At 42.8% G+C, this 16,640-nt stretch overlaps 1 protein-coding gene across 3 annotated transcripts in view; it reads right to left on the minus strand.

The window, feature by feature from the left end:
* Positions 1 to 16,640, minus strand: part of DEPTOR (DEP domain containing MTOR interacting protein) — a 63,435-nt gene that overhangs the window by 20,531 nt on the left and 26,264 nt on the right. For all 3 annotated transcript variants that reach the window (XM_015856230.3, XM_015856229.3, XM_085539359.1), the window contains 2 exons: positions 15,844 to 15,967; positions 10,927 to 11,105 (listed from right to left, as the gene is read on the minus strand). In XM_015856230.3, coding sequence (XP_015711716.1) covers positions 10,927 to 11,105; positions 15,844 to 15,967 — 303 coding nt within the window. The remainder of the gene's footprint in view (positions 1 to 10,926; positions 11,106 to 15,843; positions 15,968 to 16,640) is intronic.

Consider the following 16,640-nt stretch of genomic DNA (forward strand, 5'->3'; position numbering starts at 1 on the left):
CACCTGGGCCACACCGAATGAAGAGGAATTGTTTTGGGCCACATAAACAATATATAATACAGTCAGTGTGTATCAATTTAAAAAAATCTTTTTTTTTTTTTAAGATATTTTTATTAAAACAAACAAAAAGAAGGCAACAAAAACATAAAGCTAGTGGCATTTTGACCCTGTTTTTGTGAAACCAATGCATCGATATCTGGATTGACGGTAGTAGTTGCAATTCTTAGTGAGTTCTGAAGGTGCTCATCAGAGATTTTTTATCTACCTGTGCGATGTGGTGTAGGGAGCCTGCTTTGGCAGGGGGGTTGGACTCGATGATCTCTAGAGGTCCCTTCCAACCCTTACAATTCTGTGATTCTGTGATTCTGTAATTTTCTGGATCAAAGATACTGGATCAAAGAATCACAGAATCACATACCTGGGTTACAGGTATTTATTTCCATGGAATACATAAACAACAAGACAGGGACACGCTCGGAGGTCAGCCAACCCATGACCCCTGCAGAAGAAGACTCAACCATTTGGCCTCAGCCTCAGCCAGACACTGTGCTGTCACTTTGCTCTTGGATCTGCCTTGCATCTGGCCTCCAAAGACAGCAAAACCCGGGGTGCTGTACCAGATGTGCAGTCCACAGCTCTCAGCTGTGTCTCCTGAGCTCATCCCTTCTTTCACACTCCTCAACATACTCCTTCTTACATTCATCCCTTCTCAATACTTTAAGATTTTGTTCCAGGAGCTCCACATATGTTATAGCCTTGGAAAAAGGGTTGTATTTAGACATGCACTGCCAGTACGTCATCTGACACTTGTGAGCTGCAGGAACAGCCTCAAAGAGCAAAAAGCCCAGACATCTGCAGCAGCTTCTGAACTCAGAGACCATATTCATGCCAGGGAAGCAAAATAACCTATCCTGATTCAGACAGGAAAGAAGAGGCCAAATCTTGCTGTGGCACTCAGCCCTCCATACGGACACAGAAGCTGCCATATGGGGCCAGACCAAAAGCCCATCTTGCTGAGAAGCCTAGAGGAGCCTGTCTCTTGCTTCCTGGGCCACTGCCAGAGACAGGACACTGCACAGATGGACGCTGTGCCTTTGGGACACAAGGAATCATCAGGACATGGGAGCTTTCCAAATGGCATGTGCTCGTGTCCAAGCTGCCATAGTGACCTTCTGACCAAGTCCCACAGTGTGCCATAGGCTGCCTGGCAGTTTGCACATAGAGCTCTGCAGTGCTGCTTTTACTCCTCTTTTGAAGCTCTATCTTTGTTTCAGGAGCAAAGACAAAAGGACGTGCCAGGCAGCCAAACTGTGATGTTTCAAGCACCATGTACACAACAGACCTGGGTACCTAGCCCGGCTCATTCCCTTTGAGAGCTTCAGAACAGCCAGTGTCACATGGCTTTACTGGGCTTCATTTCAGGGCTGAACCTGCTGTTTCCTCAGATCAGCCATTTGTATCCTCCAGTGGCCACACAGCCTCACTAAGTCCATTTACCTATAGAAGTAATTGATTAGTGTGTTCTGACGCCTTAATTAATTACTGCGGACACACACTGCTTCTGTGCTCCTTGCTTTGGACACACATAGCATACAACACCATAGAACAGCACTTATGGACAATCACTACTTTTGAAGAATGGAAATAGAGGAGGAAAGATTTGGAGACTTGCCCACATCCACAAAAGGATTTGCTGTCAGAAGCAGAGTTAATATGAAGGACCTCCAAGCCAACACTTTCACTTTCAGACCACTGACACAACAGCTCTAAGTATTCTAGTAATATAATGCTGCAGCATTAGAATAACTCTATGCAAAGTTAAAAAACAAACACATTTTTTCTTATTTTCTTATATTGATGTCTCAAAGAGTTGCCTGAAACGTCGAAAGACAAGCACTACACGGTCAGCATGACACTGGGTTCATAACACTGAATGAAAGGGGGCCCTACAAACATCACCTGGGCAGCACAATTACTGCCACCAACTGTTTGCCATCTAACAAGTATCAGTATGGTGGTTTAATTCTTCATTTCTATTGATAGTTCACATTTAGTGTGAGAATGTTGGAATCACAGTTTGCTGCCTCAGTTGGAGCAAATGGTGCATCTGTAGCACTGCGCAACTATGTGTATTCCTTGCCTAAAAGGTAATACTTAAGCCTTAAAAAATAAGCAGGCATACTTAACTCAAACCACCACCTGGTACATACAACATCAAATAAAATATCTCACCAAAATTTATTGCTGTGACCCACGGGACTTTTGTGTGTGTGTGAATTGTCAGCTTTCTGACATTCACAAGGAGAGGGAGGCAAGCAGCTGTGCTGTCTCTGACTTATTACTGGATGGACACTCGCATGCCCTCGCCTTAGGGGAAAGCAGCTGGCACAAGCCCCACTTATGTGAATGCTGGGTGCTGAGCACAGAAAGCTGGTTTTGTTGGGCTTGGTACACACTGGCCAAGAGACAGCAGAGCAGGCAGGGGCGCTCATTTCCCTGCCTCAGCAACTGGCATTTTGCTGAGATCAGCAGAGAAAAGTGGGAGTGGAAACATTCTGAAAGCTGATTGCAGGAAGCTCGGAGGGCTGCACAGACTTGCTCGAAAGGGATTTCTTTAAAGGTGTTTTTAAGGTTGTTACCCTCAATGTTTGACTCAGAGGCAGCAGCAGATAATGTTAATGAGGCTGACGAGGCTCGTGCTTCAGGCTCCTGTACCTCTTGTGGAAGCTGTTGCTGCCAGATAGGGACTGATCGAACTACTCCTCAGTTAGCTCTCTGCCCTTGACAGCACAGCATAGAGAAATCCATACCCATCCTGGCTTGTCTTAAAATACCAGCTTCTGGTATTGTACGTGATGAAGGTGATGAACAGAGGAAGGTGTGGGGTAATTTTATGGGTTTTTCATTCCATCTTAATTTATCAGTGCTCATGTAGCAACACGTTCGTGATACAATGTGCACTTTATGAAACAGAAAGAAACTGTACCAAAGAGTATAAAGAATATGTATGGTGTCTGGGAACCTCCAAAATTATAAGAATGATCCAAGAAGGAAGGGTATGAGCATTAATTCATGGTCACAGCTGGCAAGCTTTGGAGATTCAGAGACTCTGAATGATGCATCTAGATGCCCTGTGCATCCTTCTTCCCCTGCACCACCAAGCAGAGCTGATATTCTCATTTCATTTAAACTACCCTCTATTGAGTTACATGAAAATGAACTTCTTATTGGATAACAACCAACACTGACCACCTAATTAATAGAGTCCAATTATCTGTATGCTGCCTCATTTATCCATATCCATATCCTCAAATTTCATCAGCAAAGTTTTTAGATGGCCGTTCCATATTTGCATTACTGTTAAGGAGAGAAAAATCAGACTATTTATTTTGGCACTTCTCAGACTGAGAACACCTGATGTTGCAACTTTGGCAGTCCTTGTGCCTGGCTGCTTTGCAGCTTCTGTCCAACTATTTGAATTATACCCTGCAATGTCCATGCAAATCTTCTTTCAGCTTCTGATTCCAACATAAAATCCGGGGATCTACACAGGGCCCAAACGGCCTTTTCTTCTGCAAGTTGACCGATACACAGCAGAGATAAAAACATTAGCTTTAAGTTGATTGCATGGAACTGAGGAGACTTAAGAAAGTACAAAGCCCTATTTTAATAATTGGTGTGATTCATGCCTTAAAAATCAAACCATTTTGATAACTGGCTCTTTGCCCAGATCCCTCCCACAGCTTAAATTCTTCCCAGCAGTGCACAGCACAATTCCAGGCCCTTTGGTGTAAGACAGTAATCCCAGGGTATCCTGAATAGATTTGCTCTATTAAAGTGGAGATAAACCTAGCCTGAAGCTGCAGTAGACCTTCATCACTACTGGCTGCAGAGCTCTACCCTTTCCCATTGCAAATCTCAGAAGACCACATGAGTTTTGACTGCTAAGGAGGCACAACTTCCCCCCCAAAAGCTGACATCATACTGAAAGCAAATGTGGAATGGTGTGAAAGATCACCAAGTGCTCTGACAGGCCGTGGGCAGGAGTGGGGGCTGCTGATTGCCAAAAGGGAGGTCCTGGCCGTGCCCTGCCCCTCCCCTTGGCAAGGTCTCGCCTCCAGCCCTGAAGCCTTTATTTCCTCACTCCCCTCTCCTAAACTGATGCAATGTTTAGATGGGAAGGAAACAAACTATCGTAGTTTGTATTAGGAGAGTTTTTTATTAGGAGGAAGTTTTTCACACAGAGAGTGGTGACACACTGGAACAGGTTGCCCAAGGAGGTTGTGGATGCCCCATCCCTGGAGGCATTCAAGGCCAGGATGGATGTGGCTCTGGGCAGCCTGGCCTGGTAGTTGGTGACTCTACACATAGCAGGGGGGTTGAAACTACATGATCAATGTGGTCCTTTTCAACCCAGGCCATACTATGATTCTATCCATGTTTCTATTTCCTAGCAGAAAAGCAGTGGAGGTGTACATCCATTTTGGCTCGGGGAACCTTCAGGCTTGAAGGAGGAGATCTGCCCAGCCCCAGCTCCCTGCCTTGGCCTCTCCTGTCTCAGTGCTGCCAGCATGGCCACACAGCTGCTCCTGCCCCAGTGCTGTTCATTGGCCCTCACTGACACACAGGTGGCAGGGAGGAATAAACAACACTTCATTCTACATTGGACAATGCTTTTTCCACTCCTCTTCCTGTTTTCCTAAAGCAAATCTGGTCTCTGCAAATCCATTTTAATGAAGGCACCTATTCATTTTGGTTTCCTCTTACACATGGATGAATTCCACCTGCTTGGAGCTCCCTCCAGTCAAGGCAGAGGCAGCACGATGCCCAGCCAGCAGGCAGCCTTGTGACGTTGATTCTCTGCACCATAAAAATACAACACTTGCACTTCCATCTTTTATCAAAGTACACACACTTCGCAGACTGTAGATGAGCCCACCTGTGAATGCACTCACCCTGCATTCCCAGCTCCCGGCACTGCAGCTGTACTACATGGGATTGTTTTCTCATTTGGATTATGACAAGTTCACTGGGAGCAGAGAATGGAGCTGTTTGAACTGCTCCCATTGTAAGTATAAAACTGTAAGGCTGATCCTATTGCTGAAATATGGAATCCAGAGATCTGTTCCAGCTCAGCCCAGCTAAGGGTGAAAGCAGTGAGCATGTCAAGCAAGTGACAAATGTCCAGAAAAGCAGAGTGATAGAACCAGCTGAGCTGCTTCTAGGAAATATGGTCTATTCATGCAGTGAATAAAATATCCAGGCAACTTTTAAGCTCCCTTCAAAATATCATGCTTACAGTACACAGGTCTCAAAAGTCCCTCAGGGGCTGAAATGCACTGAGTCTCCGGCTACTATTAAAGCAGTGTGCTCTGCTCAGTGCATTAGCATCTTATTTTAGCTGCCTTAAAATAGGCACGCAAAAAAATGTTTCTATATACATCTGCTCTTTCCAGCAGGTTTGCGGTCTATTTCCAAATACACGCTCCTTACTCTAGAATGGAAAGCCGCTGTTGAATCACACTCATTTCATCAGTCTTTTCAGTTTGTGTGTGAGGATTTATCATCTTTAATTTAGCAAGTTTACAGAACATAGCCAACTGCTTTTCTCTGCTTCCAAATAAAGTATGGAAAGTGCAGGCTGTGGCAAGGGAAGCAGAAGATGAAAAGGCCCATCTGGGTATCTTTTTTGTGTTGCAGCTGTTAAAAACCGAAACCCATTCTCTGACAGAAAGATTGAATTTGGTAGTTAATACGAACAGGCGTCTTCATACATTATTTCTGTAACATACAGATATGTGGGTGCCCTTTTCAAAGAAACAAACACATTCCTGCTTTAGCTAAAGACTACAGAGGCTGAATGCTTTCATGACTGTACAGAACAAATACGTGGATATGTCCAACGTCTGATAGGCTCCAGGTGTGAGATCAACTTAAAACATATACAAAATCCATGTGTTAACTTTGGGGGAGGAAATCTACGGTCAGTTAAGTCAAGGATGTATGGGATGGTTCAGTGGCATTTAGAAGTTGCTCGCTGTAATCAGTGATTTCAAGGGAAGAGGTTCCAAAGTGAAATCACAAATTAAGAAGTCTCTACATCACATACATGATCAATTCTCACTAATGAAATAAGACAGATCAACTAATCATAAGAAACAGAGCGTATAAAGTAGACGTGGCATCTCCATTTACAGAAATTGTAGGTGAACATTTCAGCAAAAGCAAAAGAAATAATAAATGTTTAGATATCTACTCCACTTTCACAATGTAAGGAACTTTCAGCTGCATCACATGTCTGGGTGCTTACAGCTAAATGCAGCCACCAACTTGGTAAGGGCAGTTTTGCTGAATAAAGGTATGCAATACCCACAGAGGACAGAGAAAGTCCAATACATGCTTTAAGACCTCTCCACAGAGACAGAGAGATAGCATATGTCAATATTTACTGTTCTCACTAAGTCACTACAAAATGTTTGTTTTCATCTCTGAAAGTAATTTGCACAGTGGAGTTTTGCTGATAAAGGATTAACGCTTGAGAGGAGGCCAGCACCTGTTTCTGTGCTAAGCACTACATATGCAGGGCTGGCGAGTCCAATTCAACTTTTTACCAACCTAAAAAGTATTGGTACTGAGGGGGTGGGAACTTCATGCCTGGGGCATATTAACACACATTTGCTATCATTATAAAACTCTAGCACTAATCAGATGTTTCAAGCAAGGTATCTGCTAACCAGTCACCTCCAAAAGAGATCTTTCCATTCAGGAAAGCAAAGACTCTTGTCTTTTCCAACACTCATCAGTTGTGTTCCTCTGCTGGTCCAGGGCTGGGAAGATGCATTTGGACCTGCTGTTGACTTACAGCATGCAGGGAGCAGGGGGCTGCAATGCAAACCACTCCTGCTAAACCATGCTGCAGTTGCTGTCTAGAGAAGGTGCTGGGTAGATCCAGTGCATCAGAGAGGAAATCACGCAAAGCATATGCATCTAAAAGCAAGAAGCAGCTCGGAAAATAACAACAGCAGAAGAGACAGAATGTGAGTTGGCATGTGAGGATGAGCGCTGCTGCTGCACCATGCACCTCTCACATGCACACACTGCACTGAGCGCCCTGCAGGACGAGCACCCTGCACACCACAGAACACCGAAAAGGGTTTCAAAATGTTGGATGGCTGCCACAGGGGAAATGTAAAGATTCATCTTGTGAAGATGCTAACAATGGATAAGTCCCTCTTACTGGTATAAACCAGATATTAAGAATGTAAAGTACTTAACACTTGATATTCCAGACCTTAATGTTTTCTGCACGATAGACAGATGTTTCTTCACCCTCCCTGGGTTTTGCACCCAGTCAGAACTGGAAGGAGGAGCACAGAGCTTAGTCTCTGTCAGCACTTCTCTGCTTCTGGGCTATAAGCACAGAGTAAGTGCCACAGAAGATGCCATAACCAACTGGCACAAACCCAAAAGTGATGCCAGAAAGAACCCTAAGCATATCTTCTTTCCTCCTTGGACATCTCAGTATCTCTGTTTTCCAGACTGAGCAAGGGCTATGACTGCAAGGATGCTTGCCCCAGCCCACTCGCTTGTCTGATCTATCCTGGTGCTAGCAGAGTTTTCTTCGCCTTTTACTGCATGTGAATTTTGACTACAGCAGTTAATCCATCCCACTACATCCCTCTGAAGAACTTGGAAAGATCTACCGCCCTAGAGAGAATTCTTACCTGTTAACACTGAAAAACTCTATGTACTTCAGCATAACAGAAATGGGCTTTCAGACAGTTGCCAAACGTGTTCTGTGCCCCTTTTGTCCTTGCTGTCGCAAGCACAAAGCCATGTTTATAATTCCTCCCACAGTCTTCATTCCTGTATTCTGGCAAAGACCGTCAGTGTTCACAAATGCAGAATAATAACTACTGGCAATTACACTGCCAGTGCAAGCCATCAAGAAACGTACAGTGCACAATGCCCTGCTACCTGTAATGCTTTTATTCTGTGGTTCCTGGGGGTATCAGTTTGTAGGAAAGGACATCTGGCTCCTATTTGTGAAAGCAGCAGTTTGTGGGTTACCATTTGTACGCGCCAGTGGAATCCTCAAAGGAAACAATTCAGAACTTAAGAACATTTCATCATTTTCATTTATGGAAGGGGAAATATGCGTAGTAATACATGCCCAAAAAGACTGGGAGGATTATTTTTAAACCAAAACGTCTGATGTTTTCACAACATTTACACAATTACTCTTAAATCAACGCTTTCCTTTTTAAAATTAGCATCAGTGTTTGTTTCCTGTGTGAAACCTGGTTTGTGTTTGAGCAATTAAAGTGAAGGCAAATGCAACAGGAAACTACGTTGAATACAGCACCTCAGCTGCAAAATACAACTTCTCTGAGTAATTGAAATGAAAGTTGGGATCAGTAAAAATAATTGCACAATGCAATTGTGGCAGGGAAATTACTATGGAGACTGGTGACTTGATACAACTGTTTCTATTACTTTGAATTAGGTAAGGTAATAAATACTTAATAAGCATAGTAGTTCAAGCTTCATTTTATTCCACATTGTGCATATCAAGCAATCCTGCTAGCAAAAGATTGCCCTTAGGGCAGGAGAATGTTTCATTCTCCACTCCTGTTCCGTCAAGAGCTGTTCTGCTGGCTCCGCCAACAAGGATGCCAATTAGTGTCAAGTAACGTTTTAGGACTGTTGATGCAATTCACAATGAAAGGAACATAGTGTGGTGAAGTGGACTTGCTGCACTCAGAGACAGAAAATACCATTTTCATTTTGCTAACTGGACTTAGAATTCAGTGGGATGGGGAAAAGAGAATACCATTCCCACCATGCTGAGGTTTACATCCCCAGTTGGGAACTGTGAGGTCTCATTTGGAGCTCTGTTGTTAGAGAAAGGAGACACTGTATAAACCTTCAAAAGGCACAGATCACATTCACTTGCTCAGGTGAATTCTCCATCAGATCAGTAATTATTCAACTTGGTCTGTCACCAGTATTCATAATGCTACCTAGATAAACTGTTTCTGTGAAAACTAGAGGAGAATAAATCTGCTCTGTGTGCACAAAGCATGTCTACTAAAGGGAAATCTCAGGGAAACTACTCAAGTTTATTACACTTTCCAGCTTCCTCAGCTGGTCCCACTGAGCCACCTCTGCCCACAAGCAGCTGAGTGAGGAAGACAGCAGGGCGAGAAGGCAACTTCTTTCAGCAGTCAGTCAGACAGATCCCAGAGCCCATCGTCATTGTCACGTCATGACTTTCAGATCTAACAGAATGCTTTACACGTGATGTTGACACTAGAAGAGCACGGGCAGGAGATAAAACTTCAAAACTGGTTAGAGCAGTCCCATATGGTAAGCAAGGCCAGCACTGTCAGAAGTCTCCCCAGAATCCCTGCGTGACACCATGCCATTGGCACAGTGAGAGCAATGTTTGATCTGCGATGAGTTTCACATCCTGACTTTTCTTAGCTCTGCAAAGACTTCAATAGAAAAGTTAATCCAGCTTCACACTAAGTAACAAGTCCTGACTTTATTTCCTCTGCAAAAATGCAAACAGCAGCATCAGCCTCACTCTTGTCATTTTATTCTTTATCTTTCTCAGGGAGGTTTACCTCATGTATAATACACTGAAAGCACTCCAGCAAAAATAGGAATTAAATCATAGCTGCTATAACGAGCAGAGGTGGAATACCTTCCCTCTTCGTCAAGCCCCAAGCAGTTGGCACCCTATAAATCATAGGAAGCAGAAGGGTAATTATAGAACTGGAGGCTGATTACTGTAAACATTCAGAAGTAGCTCCTAGTAATCGGAAACTGAAGATAACACGAGCACAATCGCAACCATGAAGGAACCATGCAGGTCACTATAGCCCATATTTTCTTTATTCCTTAAGACTGGGTTGTCTCACAAAGCAACAGACTACAGAGTCAATCTAGAACCTTGTAAATTAACAGCCTGTTAATACTGTGAATTGTTTGTTCTCTGTCAGAATTAGTGTTGATTTGACAACACTGAAAACATCAGGATCTGATTACTTTCCTGCTGTGCACTAAGCAGCTCTGCTAACAGCTTCCACCAGACTGTTCTGCCATCTTCGAGCAACCCTTTCATCACTCTTGTGGGTGATGCTGGTGCATTTATGGGGGAAAATGTCCAGTCAAAGAAGTGCAGCTTGCGCTGAGAACAGATGATGACAGTAAGTGAAATGGATTTTAATGCCAGGGGTGTTCATTTTTTCACTATCGAGGCCACACAGTGAGAAACCTCTCCTCCGTCATTGACAGAGGGACCTCCTTGATAAAAGTGCACTTGCAGTCACACCGTGCTGGACCACAACGAAGCATCAGATTCCTGCCTCGGAGGAGTTATGCCTCCAGGACCAACATCATAACACTTGAGCTGAAAGCGATACCTTCTGTTTTACCCAAGCATACCAGAAAGATTACACAATATGACCAAGACGGACGCTTGTTTTCTGACCCCAGTGCTCTGCTCCTGTCCTTAAGCAGGAAGAAACATAAAACCTGTCATTTTCACTCTACACAGAGAATGTAGCATATTGGTGGCTCTAATCCCTATATGATCCTCATAAAGCAATTTATCCCAATCACACTTACTGCTGATAACACATTCTACACGTTAACTACTCAAGCATAAAAGTGTTTATTTTCACTCACATCCTTGTTATTGTTATATATCTCCAAATTCTAGTTTTTCTCTGTACATGACATAGAATTTTCAGAACTAAGACAAAGAGCTTTGGAAAAATCCACCCTTTCATTAAACAACTTGAAATTATCTGGAACTTGGGTATATGACCAGTAAGGCAAAAGCACCTTCACATGACTTTACCTGAAGAAAACACTACAAAAAGCAGAGTTTTAGCTACCTAGAAGTACATATCTCACCATGCTGTATAATCCCATGCTCCAAAAGCCTGCGGCCAAGCTGCTCAGCTTCAGTCCGTGTTGTGGCCTCTCCTTCCTGGATCAACCAGTCAATGAACTCCGATGCCACGAAGGTTCGCTCATACTTGACCCCTTCCTCTTCCCTGGCTTGCAGAAGAGTGTTTTCAGAACTCATCAACCTGGTTTGTAGGGGGAAAAAATGGTAAGGAAGAAAACAACAAAAAACAAAAACTCCTCCAGATACCTTCTGTAAATTTCACAAGCAAAGATATGTGAACCTCTCCCTGACTTATTAAACCTTTCCTCAAGCTATCAGCCTAAACTTAGGATTTCAATTACAGCTTCTCAGACAAGAAATTAAGGCTATATACCCTGTATGAAGTTAAAGCTTTCTGCTTCTCTTCTCTACATGAAAATAGGTTCCACAATTCCCATATTTAGTTCTTTAATTTCTCTAAAAGTTAACATACAACCCATTTCCAAATAAAATCAGCCTAAAAGCACCGGATTGTAACTAATGTGCTCAGAAATTCCTAATTAACTTTTACAGGTAGCAGGACGGTGCTCCGAAATCTTTTAGATGGTCTGGAAAATCCTCCTCTTAAGCTTTATGAAGGAGAAAAGGTAATCCTGTGGTCTGGGTGTCTGGTAAATGTTTGGCTTCCAGCACTCCACAAAGAAGCTGCAGCCAGCGAGGTTGCACCTGAAAACATTTTCACATCTGAGCCACTGTGCCTCAGTCTGCTCTGCATAACGCAAGAGTTAAGAGGAACATTGTGCCAGCAGCTGCAAGGTACATAGCTTGAATGAGCTAAGAAAAATGTGTCCAGGATTGATAGAAACTGTGGGAGGTACAGTAAATACATATAACACCACCTCTCCCTGACTTCTGAGTTCTGAAGTCAGGCATCAGAAATACAGGTACTATAGGAACACAGAAAGTTTCAACTGAAACTACAATAAAGAGCGTTGATGGGACCTGGCCTTTGTTACTCTCCAACAAGGAGTTCTTGCAGTGACTTCAATGAGAGCTAACCAGGAGCCTGAGCTGAGTAGGCCTGACCCCAGGCAGAAGATAGGCAAACAAAGGGCTGCTGTGCCCCAGCTGGAGCTGAGTGGTGAATATAATGAACTGCTCCTGTCGGTGTTGGGGTGTCATTGCCAACACCTTCAAGATGAGTAAGAATGTAGAAAGTCAAAATTAGCCAAAGTCAGGGATGAGGCTGAAAGCAAGAAGACGCGTAACAGGGGACAAGATAATGACTCCAAAACTCTTGCAAAGTCTTTGATCTATTTCATACTTTGATTTGTATATGTGTGCATGGAAAACTTCTCTTTCTCCCACACTTACCACATTTAATACAGAGCGAGCTCCAAGGGACCATCTTTAACTGTCTCTCAGTCACCGAGCTTTTTCCCCTCAGAGAAAAATGCAAACCCAAAGCTCGTGCCTCTTCATACCATCTGCTGCACGGTTACCCAAAGCTGGTTACCCAGGCTCTGTGGGCACCTAACAAAAAATCCTGCAGATTGAGTTAATTGTTCTTTGATGAGCCTATAATTAGTTGACCGGCTCACTGAAGCAGCAGACGAAGCTCACTGAAAAAGAGATGCTAATCGTTTGATTTTTACAGAGCCACAGAAGAAAACTGGAAAAATATCAAGTGGAAAAACACTCAGCTTGACATTTCACACCCTTCTGTGTGTGCCCAGAATAGCACTGCAAAGGATTTGGGCTTGTGAACATACAGACACGACAAATTGACAGTTTTACAAACCCAGAAACATTCATCCATTGCTAACTGAAGTAAATCACTGTAACTTCACCACTGTCAACAAAACAGAACCAATTTCCATCAGCCAAAAGCCCGGTCTTCCATTGGTCAAAAATGGAAACTGCCTCCATCTCTTCTATTTCCTCATGTTCCAAACAATCATGGGTTGTTTCTCAAAGTGTATTATTTGCTGAAACTCGTGCTGTCCTACATGGAAGGAATGTATTTGACCAAACACCAAAATTCAAACTTTTTTCTTTTTTCTTTTTTTTTTTTTTCTTAACTTAGTTTTCTTTAAATTTGAGTCAACCACTGAAGAGGTGAAATGAAAATGATTCCAAGAAAGCAGTCTCAGAATTACGTGAATGACTTCCTGAAACTAAAAGCATAAGATTTCGTTTCTTTCACTGTGAAATTGGTTGAGAATATCAGTTGAAGTCAATGCTGTGAGATGATGTGTAGCTCCTAAGGCTGATTGCACTAGCAACACATCAGTCCTGTGTACCTGGCCTACAGAGAGAACCTGAGCTGTCTATGGTTTTCAATGGAAATGAGGAGAAGATACAGTCAGAGACTGATTTTAAACCTTTTAATTAGGCAAGTACAACCACAGAAAACATTCAGAATAGGTAAAGGAGGTGATGGCACAGAAGAAGAGAGTGAAGAGTACAAGGGCCACACAAAAGGAAGACAGGGAAAGGTCGCACCTTGTCCGGGAGACAGACCCACGTCCCAGGGAAAGAACAGGGCATCTTCACTGCTACCTGAATGCTGGGAACCTGACATCTGCTCCTCTGTCCATATAACAGTCTTCTCTTAAATATTTTTGCTTAGTTTACTCGTTTAGAGTAAAATCTGCATGAATGATGTCGGGTAACATCTGCAATTTTTGGCAAGCACAAACTATGCTGGCTTCTAAGTGTAACAGTACTCCAGCCCTGATGTGATGGGTGGGGAAGTGCAGGAAATAGTATTACAATGCCCATCTTAAATGAGCAAAGCCTAATGAAGGCGGCAACAACTGAAAGGTTGAGACACATTTCTAAAGTACGCTGTATGCAGACAGATTTCCTTTGTCATAGTCACATTTCTCTTGATCTATGGGCATTCTGATAAACAAGTTGAATATGCTGGTAAGTGATTTCACATCTGTGCATAAACACTTTCTCCTGTTATTGCCTTTTAACTACTATTTTAATGATGCTACATTAGTATTTTCTTTCCCAACAGTATGATAAAAGACATATTACCCATATTTCACTGCAAAGCTTTTTCCGTACTAGTTTGACTTTAAGTATTAGATTTTGAGTTTAAAATGCACCCAATGAAACTGCAAATGTGTTGCTAATAGGTGTGCGTGGAAAAGAAATCAGTGTCATGCCCAACTAGCTTTGCTCTATAAGCTCAGGTGAAGCCCAAATAGCCCAAGTATGGAGCCTTATCTCCCATGAAAAGAACAAAAATTTCCAGTGAATCCATGTCAAATTTTTACTAGTTTTGACTGTCACAAATCTATTTTTTAATCTACACTAAATTGAGCACTGGGAGTGGGTTTTAAAAGTTTCAAAGCCCTTTAGATACACTGCTTAGGAGCAACCACCTCATGAGGATGAGTTACAGAGATATAGGTGCTGCTCTGGGCACTAGCTCCTTTTCCAAGATAAATACCTCTATAAACATTGTTCTGCAGGTGTCGTGTAGGGCAAACTGGACACTCTTTATTGGTTGGGGATGGTTGCTCACACAGAGAAATGGAGATGGAAGTAGAAAATCTAGTAGAACAATTTTTCCTGCCTTGGGTCATTTCATTCAAGGGACTGTTACCAGCCTCACCAGGAAAGTGCTCATGAAAACCAAAAACTGCAAACAAGGTTGCAGTCTAGACGCACCAATCAACTTTTCATAGCATGGACTGTGCCTGGGGGCAGTGTGTTGCAGTCTGATGGAGCAAACACTGTGCTACGTAGAGCAGAGGAGGTTTTGCAGAAGGGCACTTAAACTGATCATTCTGTGTATCCAGTGAAGAATTTTCTCCCCGTAGTGTGTTTTGCCTGATTTGTTTTCATGTTAATAGTCACAATCATGTACAACATGTACAACAAAAGGAGTGGCATTCACATTTGTCTGGGTTTTTTTTTGTATTTCGGACTAATTGCTCTTTGACCAAAATGCCTTTCATAGCCTTCTAACCGGGTAACACCATTTATCATCAGCTTTTAAACCTGGCATCATCCTCAAACTAGGTATAGAGCTCCCAGTCTCCCGTTTGTGGAAAGCTGCAGAGCTGGCGAGGTGTTTGGAAGGCACTTCCAACAGCACACCCAGTCCCCTGGCAGCTCTGAGCTCTTGGCAACCTTCCCCTGTTCTAATGATGTTCTGCACCTGCCCTCTTGTTCAGGGGAACTAGGCACTGATCTGGCATTTCAGAAGACACTAGCAGTAATGGGCTGTTCAGTGGGGGTTGATGGCTCTGGTATCAGCCTTCTGCTTAGTCATTTATCATATAGATTGGGAAGTATAGTTAAGCTGTCTGGTTACCTGACAGAATTTATCTAGTGGGATGTTCAGTATCTCAGCATGATCATTAATTTGAAATCTTAATTAGATGTTCTTGGCTTATTTTTTTGGGCAACTGCTTTTAGTGCAATCTCTCTGATACAGAAGCTTTGCAGGCTGGAACAGTGAAGTTTAACTTCACTTATTGTATAAAACCTCCCAGTGAAGTCTCAACAGACGATAGTTATCCACTTGTTCATTACATTTCAATGTACTGAAGTTGTGGGGTTCGTGATTGCAGTTTTACTGTTTTACAGAGCCAGTCATTTGTGACTATTTTTATAAAATACAGTGCAAGGACTTAAATTTACATCAGGTTTTCCTATGGAATATGTTTACAACTGAGAACTTAAAAAAAAATGTCATTTCACTATAAACAAAATGCCTTAAGTGAACATGGCAGAAAACTGAAAGGGAGATGGGAAAGAGAGAAGGGTTACAAAATAAAGCTGTGGGATTGCACATCCCCATTGCTCCATGATATTCAAAATCCTGTGATTCTATTCCATGAAAATCAGATGAACAGACACCATCTGCCCCCTGTAGCACTGTTACTCAAACCCGAAGGATACTGAATGCAACGTACTTTTCATACAGTCTTTGTCCTCTCATGAACACCTTCACCTCATTATCCAGTGGAAACGTCCCATCGTCTTTTCGGAAGCGGTAGAACAGTTTGGCATCCTTGAATTCCTTATGTTCGTCACAAACTGAAACATAAAATAAAATCTTCATTGGGATGTTAAAGGGTTGGGAATCAATTCAGCAGGTTCACTGGTGAACTTCAAAGCAAGCATGATTGGAGCCCAGCCCCCGTGCTTAGGATACAACCTAATAAATTAGGTTGTACAACCTAAGTAATTTAGAACCTAAAGTTCTAATAAATGATGAAAGACTGAAGAAGGCTTTCAGAAAAATGACAGCATTTCTAGCTACAAGGGATTCATGTTCATCAGTTTCATCAGTATTAGTGTGGACACCAACAAAGCATTCATTTGCTAGATACCTGGAAAACCTTCTGATGTAAACTGTTTAAAAGATACCACTCTAGACCAGCCAATAACGTGAAGACTGGCAAACTGCTTAATGTTACTTGTATTAGTCAAACCATGTGGCAGGAAAGCTGAGACTCACTGCAGGATCAGTTAGAACCAAAGCCTTCCGCTCTCCTAAAGTCATCTCAATTGCTCTGTTCAGCTAGCAAATGGGAGGTGTGATAGGAGCACGCTGAGAAACGCTAAGTAAGGATTTACAAGAGAGAAGATGTCAGTGGGTTCCTCCAAATGCCAGAAGCAAGGACATGCATCAAGGGAAGGATGCCCAGGAAATGTGCTGCAGCAGAGCTGTCAGCCTACTGGCTTGGGCTTGCCTGCTGCACTGCAG

The sequence above is a fragment of the Coturnix japonica genome, chromosome 2 (assembly GCF_054131305.1).
Source record: "Coturnix japonica strain WE chromosome 2, WE-NBRP24, whole genome shotgun sequence".
NCBI lineage: Eukaryota > Metazoa > Chordata > Aves > Galliformes > Phasianidae > Coturnix > Coturnix japonica.